The sequence below is a fragment of the Tetrao urogallus genome, assembly GCF_951394365.1.
Source record: "Tetrao urogallus genome assembly, chromosome: 2".
Lineage (NCBI taxonomy): Eukaryota > Metazoa > Chordata > Aves > Galliformes > Phasianidae > Tetrao > Tetrao urogallus.
Window position 1 is genome coordinate 34,609,941 of NC_136814.1, and position 14,352 is coordinate 34,624,292.

Below are 14,352 nucleotides of genomic sequence, written 5' to 3' on the forward strand. Positions count from 1 at the left end.
TTTCTGGAAACCAAATACTGTATATGAGCACAGGGAGGTGCTGCTGCAGATTGTTACAAGCACAGCATGCAGGCTCTTGTTCATCACTGGTGAAAATGCACAGCTAGTGGTGGTGATTGTTGAAAAACAGTGTTTTGTTGCTGAGAGTTTGCTCTATCAACTAGTGTTACTGTGCTCTCTGTATCAGTTGTAGTTTCCACGGAAGTAAATAGGAGGCATTACTTTTGGAGTGACTATGTATTATAGGAATGCTGCTTTCTGGTTTGTTGCTCACAATTAATTTCTTAATTGTTCATCTTGGTCCATATTGTTTACAATTCAAAATGTGTTCTGCTGAATTTCCAAGATAAAATTTTTTCCCAAGAACATCTAACAGTAAATAGGATGAAAAAATCGGGTGCTGTGCAGAGAAGTTAAGCTTAAAATAGAATAAATTTGAAGTAGTTCTTTTTCACTGGAAAATATGCACACCACACATGCGCATTGCTGTCTCTTGTGAGTGTTTGCCATGCTGTTTATTGACTGTGATAGCAAACCATTTATGTAGCAATTATCTCAATAATAAGTGGTTAAATGTTAAAAGCTTTCTGACAGCTTGATGTATGACTGGCATTAGCCCTATGCTCATTTGTTTTGAAGAAGCTTACCTCTGATTGAGTTTGCCTCATTGCATGAAGCAGAGCATCAGGACTATGGAAGTCTGTAGCCTGTCGCTTCCTCCATTTGCTGGCATCAGTGCCTGCTACTGAAAGATGCTGTATTTTCAGAGGTTTTATGTATTCTGCTTGCAGTGTTTGCTGAGTAGGAACTGTAGCTAAAAATAAACAAAATGACTTTCTGTGTTCCTCTTTCTTTCTGTCTTGCTGCAGGATGACGTAGCTTTGCCAAGGATTTATCAGCTAAGCAGAAAATGAGCTTAACATCCTGGTTTTTGGTGAGCAGTGGAGGCACCCGCCATCGGCTGCCACGGGAAATGATTTTTGTTGGAAGAGATGACTGTGAGCTGATGTTACAGGTAATTGCATCAGCCTTCCATGTGCAGCTGCTCAAATCTTGAATGAGTTTAATGCTGTGCATGAAAATGAGATTTGCCAGATGTTGGGTGGGGTGATAGTTTTGATTTATCTGTTGTGTTCATACAGAAAGTTAGAGTATATTGCCATCAATCATACACTTATTGTCGAAGTGTAGAGGATCACATTTTCTTTATAGAAATTTCATACTGAATGCAAGAATAGAAGGCTGGAGAAATTTTGCAATATGATGAGTAAAAAATCAGCTGCACCCTTAATATGTGATAACGCTACGTGCACCGGATGCTTTTGAAAAGAGCTTTCTTTTTTCTTGTAATCTAATTTAGTCACATGATTTGATGTAACTCTGTCTCCGTGTCCTGATCTCCTTGTACAAAGGCAATGAAATCAGTAGAAAAGCTATTTCCTGTATCTCTAAGGAATTTGAATGACTCAATCTCAGTAATGATTCCGGTTCAACTGTAAAAATACGAGTCTGTCAGTTGAATACTTCAGTAGCTTCCTCAACTTGTGAGTCACTATGGGGAACTCTTAGAGATGTGTAACTGTATTGCTGTGCAGCCATACGGCAGGCACTCTGCTTTATCAGAGCTGTAGTCCTCTGAGCTGCTTTCCAGTGTATGTAGTTTTTAATGGTGAATGCTGTTATTTTGGGGAATCCTTGTCTTTGATTAATGTAGAACTCTTATGATGATTAAACTTTCATATTCTCAGTGATTTCTACCATTCAGTAACATATTTACTTTTGAATTCTTAGTTGTCAGGAATTGTATATGTAGCCATTAATAGCCAAGTTGGAATCCTGTTTGCAAATGAAGTGCCTAGAAACCTATTTTTTATTTGTATAACTGAGAGTGTAATTTCAGTACAAAGTCATGTCAACCTCAAAAGATATCCAAAGGGTTTGTTGGTGGTAGAAATGCTTTGTCTCTTATAAAGTTGAAAATACTCTCAATTTATCTTACAAACAAAATAAGAACAGGCAGTATGAGGTCTTGGGGATTTGTGCATGAAGTATTTGTTTTCAGTAGGAAAAAAAATAAAGGAAAAAAAGCAAAAATAAGGTGGCAAAAAGAAATAAAAATAAAAATTGCAATTGATTCCTACACGGGATGTTACAATTAAAAAAATATTCTGGTTTACGTCATGAAACTGAGAGCAAAGTTGGCTTTTTTGAGATGGGGAGTGAGATGGCATTTTTACACGTTATATAAGCTTTTTTTTTGTTGCTCACAAGTTGGAAAAATGTAAAAGTTTTAACAGTTTAAAGGTAGTAATATGCTTCAAATAATTTATGTTAGTAAGGCAATTACGGAAACTGATTCTCACCTCCCCTTCCCAAGAGTAAATGTTATTTCCTGTTTAATCTATACAGTTTTTCTTGCCAGGTAAAATAACAGAGTTGCAATGAGAGAAGAATGTGACTGATTAGCTACAAACTTTGTATTAAAATACATGTGTGTGTTTTCAGTTAGTGCTAATTAAGTAAAATCATAATTATTACAATAATTTTATGTTGATTGCAACTGGTTGTGTTAGTTTTATTATTTTGAATGTAAAATTTTTGATCAGTCTGATGTTAGAGATGCAGATTTCATTCCTAGGTGCTAGATGAAGTGGAATGAATTTCTTAAAGACAGAGATTTCTCAGCACTTTGTCTCTTTATTAAGTGCTTTTTCTTTGATTATCATTCCTAATACTAACATCTCTACTTCTGTGCCCCCTTTTATCATACCTTTTAGCCTTTTAATATTCACTTGGATTGGCTGACTGCAAGTCTCAGCAGTAGTAGGGCAGCTCAATCTCTCACTCGAAAAAGCGATTTGGAGATATGCTTTATATAATATATACTGCAGCAAATCATTTTATCTGAGTTCAAAAGACTAAAAATTCTCTGTTGGTAGAATGATGGAATGGTTTGGGTTGGAAGGAACCACACAGATCATCTAGTTCTAGTCCCCCTGCTAAAAGGCAGGGACACCTCCCCTTAGACCAGGTTGCTCAAAGCCCCATCCTGTCTGGCCTTGGTTGCTTCCATGGAGGGGGCATTCACAATCTCTCTGGGCAACCTGGTCCAGTGTCTCTCACTTAAACAAACCTTACTTAACCCTCAGTTAAGTAAGCCTGAGTTCCTTGCTATCCATCATTTTCCTTAAATCTCTCCATAACTGGAGATTGTGTGGAGATTGTACAGATTATATATATATATATATATATATATATATATGTGTGTGTGTGTGTGTGTCTGTATACACATATATGGCATGGCATGAGGAAAATATATAATAATATAAATATCATATATATATATATATGTATACACAGACACACACATATATATATGTATGTGGTGTATTGTGGTTTTGCAGTTTTCTCATTAGTAAATAACGTACTTTAATGGTCCCTATCTGTAACTGAGCAGTCTTTAGAGTGAAGCTTATTGCCTGAGCATTTATTATTTTGTTACAAAACTTCAGTCATCAACACTTCCAAAAGCAGCTGCCTGCTGGGTGGATATTATGAACAGTCATTCATGGATGTTATTGTCTGTTGACTTTAGAGGTAGTTAAAAAGAATCAAGACGCCTTGTGATTTCAAGAATATTCTGTGTAGCCTGCTCTTAGGTCTACATGCCAGCATGAATGTGATACCACATTGCTGAAGGGGGAGGAACCCACCAAAGGAGAAGCTCATAATGTGTTCTTGTTCTGTATGTATAGCTCTTTGTGCAGGACCTTCCATTCCACTTCTGACAACTTGGTTGTTCTCTTACTGCAAAGCATGTGGACAATGCATGATAAAGAAAGTGGCTTTTAATGCTTTTATTCATACTCTTGTCAGAAAGCGTGTTACAGTAGCCTTATTAGAGAGCATTTTCACTCTGTCTTGTGTTTTATAGAATTAGACCTCAGGTCATGCCTACCCACTATTCGTGTAGTGGGGGTTTTATTCATGTCTGGGAATATAGATTTACTTCTCACAGTAAACTCCTATCTTCGTAATATATTTTGTAAATATTCTAAAACAAACTTGAAAGGTGGCCCCGTGTGAGCCTCGTGAGGTTCAACATAGCAAAGTACAAGGTTTTGCACTTGGGTCAGACTAATCCCAGATACGTGTACAGACTGGGAGAAGAACTCCTTGAGAGTAGTCCTGTGGAGAAGGACCTGGGCATCCTGGTGGGTGAAAATCTGAACATGAGCCAACAGTGTGCTCTTGCAGCTCAGAAGGCCAATGGATCCTGGGCTCTATCAGAAGAGGAGAGGTGTGGCCAGCAGGGAAAGGGAGGTGATTGTCCCTCTCTACTCTGCCGTTGTGAGTACTGCATCCAGGAAAGATGTGGAGCTGTTGGAGAGGGTCCAGTGGGAAGCCATGAAGATGATCAGAGGGCTGGAGCACCTCCCCTGCTAAGACTGAGGGAGCTGGGCTTGTTCAGCCTGGAAGAGAGAGGGCTGCGAGGAGACTTCTCTGAAGCCTTTGAGTATTTAAAAGGGGTTTATGTAAAGGAGGGGAATCAACTCTTTACAAGGATAGGCAGTGATAGGATAAGGGGGAATGGTTAAAAGCTCAAGGAGGGAAAGTTTAGATTGGAATCAAGGAAGTTCTTTACAGAGAGAGTGGTGAGGTGCTGGAACAGGCTGCCCAGAGAGGCCGTGGATGCTCCGTCCCTGGAGGTGTTCAAGGTTGGATGGGGCCCTGAGCAGCTTGGTCTCATTAGATCTGGAGGTGGGTGGCCCTGTCTGTAGCACTGGGATTGAAATTTGATGATCCTTGCGGCCCCTTCTAACCCAAGCCATTCTATGATTCTGTGGTATGCAGTGACACTTAAAGGTAATATAATAATTGTTTAATAAAGTAATATATAGTTGAATAAAATAATTATTAAAAGTTCAGTGAAGGCATTTCCTCAGAAGCTATGATTGCATGGCCTGATGCCTTGATCTTGCTAATGCTTCTATGACCTGGGATCCTTAAAACTGGCAGACTGCAGGTGCTAGTACAGGAATGAGCCTAGAAGTCATTCTCAGTGCTATATAGATCTGGGAATTTGGATCTTAGGGAGATGGTTTTCTCAGAGAAAATAGCAACAAGGTTTGCTCCTAACTTATTGTTCACATTTGGAAGCAAGTTTTATTTAAAAAAAAAAAAAAAAAAAATTGCTGAAATACTTATAGAAGGAAATGAAAAATTAAAGAAACAAATTAGAGACTGGGAATAGGAACTCAGGAACCACTTAGACATTTAGCGAAGAGGTTATAGATAATTTGTTCATAAAGTTAAGATCAAGTAGGAAAAAAATGAACGTTTGTATACTGCGGTAAGAATCCCAGACAACATAATGAAGGGTTTAGAAATGCATGACAGGAAACTGCACATTTTAGAGAGAACAGCTATACCGGAGAACTATAATCATGTTTTGATATAAGCATGCAGTTAAAGGGAGAAAGAGCAAGAGAGAAATAAAGGTGAAATTGATGATGCAAGATTAAACATCAGTAATAGCATGGGGAAAAGAAAAAGAAATTTTTTTGATAAGATATGGCTGGATGTAACTTAGAGTCACATTTGAGGAAACATTAAAAAAAATTATTATGAATTTTATGATTCTGCTATAAGTACTCGGATCTCGATGTGGTTAGAGATCAAGTTAGTGGGGGATTAATTATTTTATGTATAATTAGAAAGAATGCATGAAAATGACATAGTTATTTCTTAGAGTAATCCAATTTTATTCTCTTTTGATCTGTTTTTGAAATACTTTTTTATTCTTGTTATTTTAGTCGCGAAGTGTGGACAAGCAACACGCTGTACTTAACTATGAACCTTCTACAGATGAACACTTAGTGAAGGATTTAGGTAGCTTGAATGGGGTAAGTTAACATTGGAAACTTTTCTTTTGAACAAATAGACAGTGAATTAACAAGCATTAATTAATATTTTCTTCATGCAAGTTTTAAAAAGAGGGAAACGTCTGAAAAAAAAGAAGTTGTTTTGTGGAGCATCAATTGCAGGACTGAAATAAAGTCCTTTAGTGAAGAAGGCTTGGCAATAGAAAAAAAAATCTCAGAAGAATACAAAGATGTATTTAACTCTTCTGTATTTCAGAAACGTAGAAACAAACACTCTTAAATTGATTATATACTTATTATTTTTAAAGGCATTTTAATCTCTAGAATTTTTCTGTAAGAAATGGATTTCTATTTCACAGTATTCCTTACTATCCTTTTATCATACAGATAAGAATGTTACTGTACTCTGTATGTAAAAACAGATTTTAAGTATACAATAGCTGTGTTGCATGTAAGCTTACTTGTATTTTATATTGGCATATTCTTTCTCAATAACCTTGTGTCACTTTTTGAAGCTCTTTCAGTATTTCTTGGAGCTGTTTAGAGATGGTGGTTATGGTTGGTATTTTCTCTGTCTATGTCATGAATGTGTGTTGAGTACACAGTATTGTGAGTTCATCTCTTTATCAGGAGCTTACTAAATATTGATTTCAGTAAATATTACCAAATGTTTAAAAAGATGTGAGGAAGAAATGTCTCCTAATACTGATTTCCAACTTGGCATTTGGTCTTGAAGTGCTATTCAAAATAAATTCTCAGACTGCCTTTATTAGTTTTTTGTATTTTAAGATACAGACCTTTAGATGTCTTCAGGTGCCTCAGCCTTCCAAAGAGTCAGAGCCTCAACTCCATCTGAAAGCAGTGTAACTTCTGAAGTGTTTGGATTTCCTTTGAATCGTTACATGCAGATGAGAACTTTGCTCCTTAAATATTTAATGTACTTCTGTATTTTGAAAGTCAGTGCACTGTTTCAGGGAAGTGATCAAAATGAATTCAGCTCATAGTAATTTCTTGTCGTCACTTGATTTTATTCCCTAACTTTGTTACTCTTGCAATCAATAGGTATACTTCATTTTCATCATCTTCTCACAAAATTTGAGTTCAATTAAAAAAAAAAAGTGTTTTCACCTCTCTTCACTTCTGGTAAAGAACTTTCAGTTATTTGATTCACTTGAATCAAATAAACCTATTCATTCTCATGTAAACTTATTCATTCTCATGTTGGAGCTGCCTGTTCCTATGTGGCTGTTTATGCAGAGACATCACAGAAACTCCTTCTTCCCATAGTTCTGGGAATATTAGATCTTAAAAATATAGTCCTTGCTCATTGTCTTCACCGTGCTTCCCTTACTATCTGTTTCTAGTTGTGCTTTGTCTTACATACCTCTCTTGTTTGGTTTCAGATACAAAATGGTGTATTTCTTCTATACAGCAGAATACTTCAGCAAAGTGGTGTGGCAGAACAATATAGACAACGCCTCTGTATGCTACAATGAACTAATAACTAGGCAATAGGTCTTTTCATCCTGCTATACCATTTGCTCTGAACATTAGATAGCGATATGTGGCTTTGAATGATGTTCAAAATGACAAAGCATTGGGGAGGAGAGTGTGTAGAGATGGAAGTTTAAAACAAGATTCCAAATTTCTAGCTGATACTTTCAGACCACTGATCTTTTGTTTTTGATTTTAACTTAACATTTTAGGTGGTTAGGTTTCTGTAACTGTACCTCATTGCATAATTCAGCCAACTTCTGTGTGCAAAAGTTGTTTTGAAGCCACCTTTGGAAAATAGTATCTGTTGTTGGGATCAGGGAGAGAGCTACTAAATCTAGTGGTATCTGTGATAAATTACTGAGAAAGCTTCCTTTTGCTGTTGCATTGAAGTTTGACTTGTTTTGTCAGATTTAAGTGATGACAGTCTGTAGAAAATGAGAGCTGAATTCTATGAAGAGTTCTTCATCTATATATAAGCCTTCTTGTTACTGTAACACAAATAAGACATTCCAAAATCTGACTTTTTTTCTTTTGCTAACTTTAATATTATTGTCTTTTTTTTTCTGAGAAATCCTTAGTAGAGTGACATTCTGCTTTTCAGGATGTTCTATTTTTATTTTTTTCTCCTCCTTTTTAATCATTCCAGGGTATATACATCCATTGCTCTGCTCCCTTGCTTCATCTCCCCATCTTAACTTTTGGAAGGGATATATGTTCTTTAATCTTTGAAGAAATTTAAAATCAACTTTATGAGTATCTGTTTTTCTCCATTGTCACTGAATCTGCACCATTGTGTTGCTCCTAAGTTTGACAGATAACTTTTGTTAGCATTGCAGCTAATGCTTTCAGCTGCCACCTTTACTTACTTAAGAGTGCTCATTTCCTCACTACGCTGAGTGAAACAGCTGAAGTTCTCTCTGGCATTTGAGGATCCAGGTTCTTCAGACACTTTTCATTTTACCCAGTCATTGTTCAGGAGTGGCAGCTTATTTTTGTGCTTCTAGTGAAGAACATAACAGATTGAGAGCCTATTCTGTGGTCAAATGTGCCAGCCTTGAACCTCCGTCTTACTCTTCAGCATCCTTGTGGAAGTTCTGGTTTTCTGTTTCCAGACCTGTAATTCAGGTAAATACTTGTAAATACTTGTAAATACCTGTAAATACTGTTTGCAGTACTGAAATTCAGGCTGTGTTGAGGATATTCTTTGCATGTCTGGGCTCTCATAATGTTTAATTAGAATAAATATGCATTAAATACTACTTTTAAGTTTTAGGCTTGCTAAACAGTAATTCTTAATTAATTCTTATTTCTTAGAGAAGTTACCTACATTGTAGAATATAGTCAGTTTTATGACTAAGGTGAGCATTAGTAGAAAAAAAAAAAAGAAAAAAGAAAGAAGAAAAATTGCTATTTATTTAGAAAATTAAAGTAAAACAGAGGAGCCCTGTATTATTTGGAGGAAGTAATCCTCTCTGTATTTAGAGACTTGATCTCATTCTGGATATCTCATACTGGATTTATTTAAATGAACAAAACAAGTGTTTAAAGATTCGGATACTTGACTTACTTATTAAATATTTATTTGTTGTGTGCACTCCTAACTTCAAAGTTTTGCTTTAGAAGTGGCAGACTTCAGTTGCTCCAGTTCTTAAAAATACGTGGATATTGTTTAAATTTTTTCAAGTTTGAATTTGCAGTACCTGCAGCCTTCTGCAGGGTGCTGGTATTTTGAACACCTGAAAATGGCACAAAACAAAGTAAATACCTTTAATCTGGGTGCTCCATGTTCAATCTCCCATCTTCAGAATTTATGCTTAGTCATTCTAAAAAACAAAAATGAGCAGGAAGCTGTAAAATTGATTTTTGTGTGAGGTACAGAAAATAATACAACTGCTAAATAATTCATAAAATATTGCTACAGACTCATATGAGCTAAGCCATAAATATTTTATTTGCCTTGAATTTGCCCCAAATTAAGACTTTTTAAGGATTTGGAAAGAGGATGAGGGAAGTAAATCTAAGGAATGAGAGACTGGTCATGAGTAAGTGATCAGTCATATTTCTTACAAGGAAGGTGCTACGTTGCTATAAGGCCAGATGTTACATCCTTTTTGGGTAAAAGGAGAAGGATGATTTCAAGAAGGCCAGGAGGGAACAAAAGAAGAATAACTGACTGTAAATTTTAGTTCCTCAGTGCTGATTTGAATTCAGTGTTGAGAAACAGTTTAAGGGAAGATGCTGTGCAGAAGGTTTTTGTCAGCTCATATGTTGGACAGATTCTTCAAGGGTCTGAGTGCAGAGTTAGTGTCTTCTTTTTTAATTGTAGCCCAATTGCTAGTTTGGTTGGTCGGTTGATTTTTTTTTTTTATTTTTTTTTTTCCCTGGTGGAAAGATTTTTGTTTCTTTTTCTGTTTCTTTTTTTCTTTTCTTTTTTTTTTCTTTTTTCCCTGTTGTTACAAGAGCCATTGCCAATTTCAGAATGTTGTGGAGATAACTCAGAGTCATAGAATGGCCTGGGTTAAAAGGACAACAGTGATCATCTACTTTCAATACCCCTGCCATGGGCAGGGTCACCAACCACTAGACCAAACATCCAGCCTGGCCTTGAATGCCTCCAGGGATAATATAACTTTGACTAGTAACTTTCTAGAATTTTCTGTAGAGCTTAAGCAATGTAATTTCAAGCTGTGTTTATATTCCCTTTCTTTCTTCCCCCACAGAGATGAAATTGTTTGCCTAATCTTCCAGTTTCCCTTTCTGAGATTTGTTTTGACTTGAACGTGTGTTATTCCTCCTCCTTGCTGCTTCTTACTCCTCCTTGTTGTATCTCAGGTGTTCTCTTGAAGTTATACCAGGATATTTTTGTGAGTTTCTTGTTTTCAGCCACTAGGATTTCAGGTCCGAATTAATCTGTACTGCCTCTAACAGCCAGCTGCTATGGCTGGTGAAACTGGGCAGTCTTTCAGGTACATCAATCCTTCTTCAAATTGATGAAAGCTTGTCTGATTTCTCCAATTGTTTCCAACAGTGATTTGAAGGAGGGAGGATTAGTTATGGTACAACAAGTGAACTTTCAAAAGGTGTTGTCAAGACTATGGACTTCACCCTACTTTGCTGCTTGCTGGTGTAATGATGTTATTTTTGCTTACAAATATTGTTACGCCTGCTGTTGTTCAGGTGTCACAGTACATGAGTTCTCTACCACTGCTTTTTGGAGATAATTTGGATGCAGTATCTTGGTCCATATTTGTTTTCCTTAAAGTCTTTTTACAACGTGGGTAACTTCCAAACTACCTCAGAACATGCATATCCGACATGAAATACTGAAAGAAAAGTGTTGCACAAAGATGATGATAAATCAATTCTGTTGTCTAATTGAGATTGAAAAAGCAAGCTACAAGAAAAATAATGATGATTAGTGCTAATTTGAGGGAATGTTCCCCAGTGAATCAACAGTGGAAAACTTGCAGTGCTGAAAACTTCTTTCTTATAAAGTTAGTTTAATGATTGATTGTTGGGTAGCTTGTTTTGTTTCGTTAGGTTGTTGGCTTTTTTTCTGTTTAAGAGTATCTCTTTCTGTCTTCATTTATTTCTGCAGACATTTGTAAACGATGTGAGGATTCCAGAACAGACATACATCACTCTGAAATTAGAAGATAAACTGAGATTTGGATATGATATCCTTGTCATAAGAGAATGCATGGTGTCCTGATGCACACTTCTCATGAGGAAAATGTAATTGCATTAAATTAAGGGTACTCATTGTATTTGAGAGCTTTAAGCATCTCTCTTTACAACAAAAATGCCCATATCAGAGAAAATTGCTGAATACTGTACCATGATCAGAAATATTGATCAAGTACATCTCATTGTTTCTCACTAAAAGAGACCTTGATTTCCAATTACTGTTTCAAACCTTTACTTCAAACCCTCTTGTTATACCACTTTTGTGTGTCACTTTTGTGTTGCAGAAAAACAATACTTTGAGGAAAATACTCAAAGTATTGTACTGTATGAGGGAAGAAGAAAAAAGTGTAGTATTACAACATGAAATTTATCTATTCAATGATCTATTTGTAAGTAATAAGTAATTGTGTTGTGCATTTTCTTTTACAAGCACTACTGTACATTGTAGTCCTAACAGTGATAAATGTGTAGAACAGTTCTTACTGTTGGAATGGCAGAACACGCTGCAGAACTGTTGCCTTTGTAGAAAATCCTCTTGTGAGCAGTGTGTTTTCCTTAGCATTTCCCACATACTAATCTTTTTACTGTTGTCAGAGGAGAGATGAGAGTCCCTGAAGAAGCTCTTAAGGTAACAATGGCCTGTGCCTCAGTGGTGCTCTGTCATTACGGGTTATTGGTAAAAGATTTTTTTTCATTCTTTGAAATTTATTAATTTACTTAATGTCACGTAGCATGAAAAATTTACAAGCCAACTCCAGTTATCCCAGAAATCTTCAGAGGCAGAAGGGTCAAAGCAAACCATCTCCAAAAGTTCAGAGTCCAAAGAAACAGAGTCCACAGCTGAAGTGCACCACAAGACTACTGAAGCACTGAAATCTGAAGAGAAATCCATAGGTAAGGTGCATTTTTGCTGCAGAAGCATGCAAGCTTGAAAGAGACATTTGTTTGCTTCACCAGGGTCTGTGAAATTACACACACGGATGTTTTGTTTTGTTTTTAAGTCATGTTAAATTTTAGATATATTATAAGCATAGAATTTTAGAGTCTTTAAGGTTGGAAAAGACCTCTAAGATCACCTAGTCCAACTGCCAGCACATCCCCACTATGCCCACTAATCATGTTCCTCACTGCCACATCTTCATATGTCTTGAATACTTCCCTGGGCAACCTGTTCCAATGCATTTTCACCCTTTTGGAAAAGAAGTTAGAGTGAATGAGAGTAATTAATAACTTTCAGAATAGAATTTCTACCTTTACCATAGATCTACATGTTAAGAAAACACCTAAAACAATTTTTTAAGTAGCATTCCTTGTTTTTTATATTTCTCTTCCTGACAATTAGAAAGTATTTTTGGCAATAAAGTGAAGGGGTTTTTTTGCAGTGGAGCTGAAGCAGTTTGTATTATTTTTCCACCACCATTCTGAATAGTTCTCCTTTTGTGTTTTTTTTTTTCTATTTTTTATTTCTTTGTTTTATAGATCATAGCATTCATTATTAGATGTGTCAGGGTAGAACCTAACTGCTCTATTGTGGTATAAAAATGGTAGATCTTGTTTTTACATCATCTTTTGTATTTATATATTGTGTCATGGTGGCTTTGCCCAGGCTGTCTTAAATTCATTGTGTGGCTTGTGTTCATTTAGTAATTTTCTCATTATAATTCCTTGCTGTGTTACCTGTTATCACAGGTAATAACCAAACGAATGAGAAAGGTATTGGAGGGTACTGTGCATTACATCTGAATCTGATTGGGTCCAATTCCTTAGTTCATGGCTGTTACTGTGCTGGTTAGGTGTAATCCATTCTGGAAAGCTTGCTTTATATAATTCTCTCCACAACCTGTAGGACTCAATGGTATAACTAATTTTATCTCATCTAGCAACCTATTATGGGTACATAAAGCCTAACCAATACTTCAGTATTCTGATTTAATATTGTTTTTCAGCCTCTTAAATTTTCATTATGTAGCGCAGTGGATTTTTTTTTTCTCCTCAACTTCCCTTTTCTCTTGACTTTTTCAAAAATAACAGTAAAAGTTAATGATTATATTTGACTACAACTGATAAGCTTTTAGGGTATTTATTCTCTCACTGTTGTTGTATGTCTGCAAAGCTGTTCCCATCAAGTTTTTGAGAACAATTCAGTAGAAGTGTAAGGCTGTTTTGAAACAAATAAATAAAATTATATCTTCAAATCATGCTGAATTTTGGCATGACTGTGAAATTTGTACCGAATGTAAGGAATTGCTTTGAATAAAGCCCTGAAGAAAAATGCAAAATAAACATTCATGACAGGCAAAGTAATAGGTAACTACCAAGCTACATTTAAGCAGGTCACACACTTTTACATGAAAGACTGTTTAAAGTAATCTCAGGACATCCGTATGATACTAAAATCTCAGTATGGTGAATAAACTCTCAGGAGGGAGGGTCAGATCAAAACCTGTCCAATAAGTTATTGTGAAAACAGAAATTTTAATTAAATCAGTACCTTTTTTTTTTTTTTTTTTTTTTAATTTGACCTCTGGATTTAAATGTGTTTAATCTTGTGTATGCATTCTGTATAATGTTTTTCCTTTATTGGACAGCAGTTTAACTACGGTTTGTTTTAAAAATAATTTTGCTCACTAGTCTTTTACGCTTGATAACTTTCAGCACTCTTAAGTCTGTCAGCAATTTGGAACCTTGGCAACACTGCGAAATTTTGGTCAGTTTTTTATGCACTGAGTTCAGATTTCAGTAAAAGGTCAATGTGGATAAAAGTGACAGTCTTCTCATAGGAATAGCAGTGAACAGCTTTTAGGAATGTACTGCTGTACTGACAACTTCAAGCTCAATGCAGAAAATAGTGTTTGCAGATATATCAGGGCAACAATAAGAGGTGTCAGCTGCCTTTGCAGAAGTGTTTGTGCCAAAAGTTTTGATCAGGTCACTAGTAAGCCTTTATATTTAGAACTCAGATCACTTATCCAGTCTCTAAATTGGTTTTGTATTTGGGCAAATGCGCGCAACCAATTCACTTCAGGTTCCAGGAGAAATGGTCCCAATAAATCGCTCTTTTCTTGTTGCTTGAACCTAAGCAACTCAACTAAACACAAAAGCAATTTCCTCAGTTTTGCACTATTTTTATAGATCTTTCTACCATGCCTCGTGGTACACCTTTATATGGACAGCCAGCCTGGTGGGGTGAGGATGAAGCTGATGAAAAAGGTGGTTGTAAACCGGATAGCAAAGGTGAAGAAAAAATGCATGAGACGGCAGCTCCAGGTAAATCTCTTTTCTC

At 36.1% G+C, this 14,352-nt stretch overlaps 1 protein-coding gene across 3 annotated transcripts in view; it reads left to right on the forward strand.

Moving 5' to 3' along the window:
- Positions 1-910: 910 nt before the first annotated feature.
- The window catches only part of CEP170 (centrosomal protein 170), a gene marked incomplete at both ends in the record, with an annotated part of 64,111 nt that continues 50,669 nt past the window's right edge, over positions 911-14,352 (forward strand). For all 3 annotated transcript variants that reach the window (XM_079550859.1, XM_079550860.1, XM_079550858.1), the window contains 6 exons: positions 911-1,015; positions 5,817-5,906; positions 10,981-11,061; positions 11,641-11,697; positions 11,801-11,963; positions 14,202-14,336. In XM_079550859.1, the coding sequence (XP_079406985.1) occupies positions 911-1,015; positions 5,817-5,906; positions 10,981-11,061; positions 11,641-11,697; positions 11,801-11,963; positions 14,202-14,336 (631 nt within the window). The remainder of the gene's footprint in view (positions 1,016-5,816; positions 5,907-10,980; positions 11,062-11,640; positions 11,698-11,800; positions 11,964-14,201; positions 14,337-14,352) is intronic.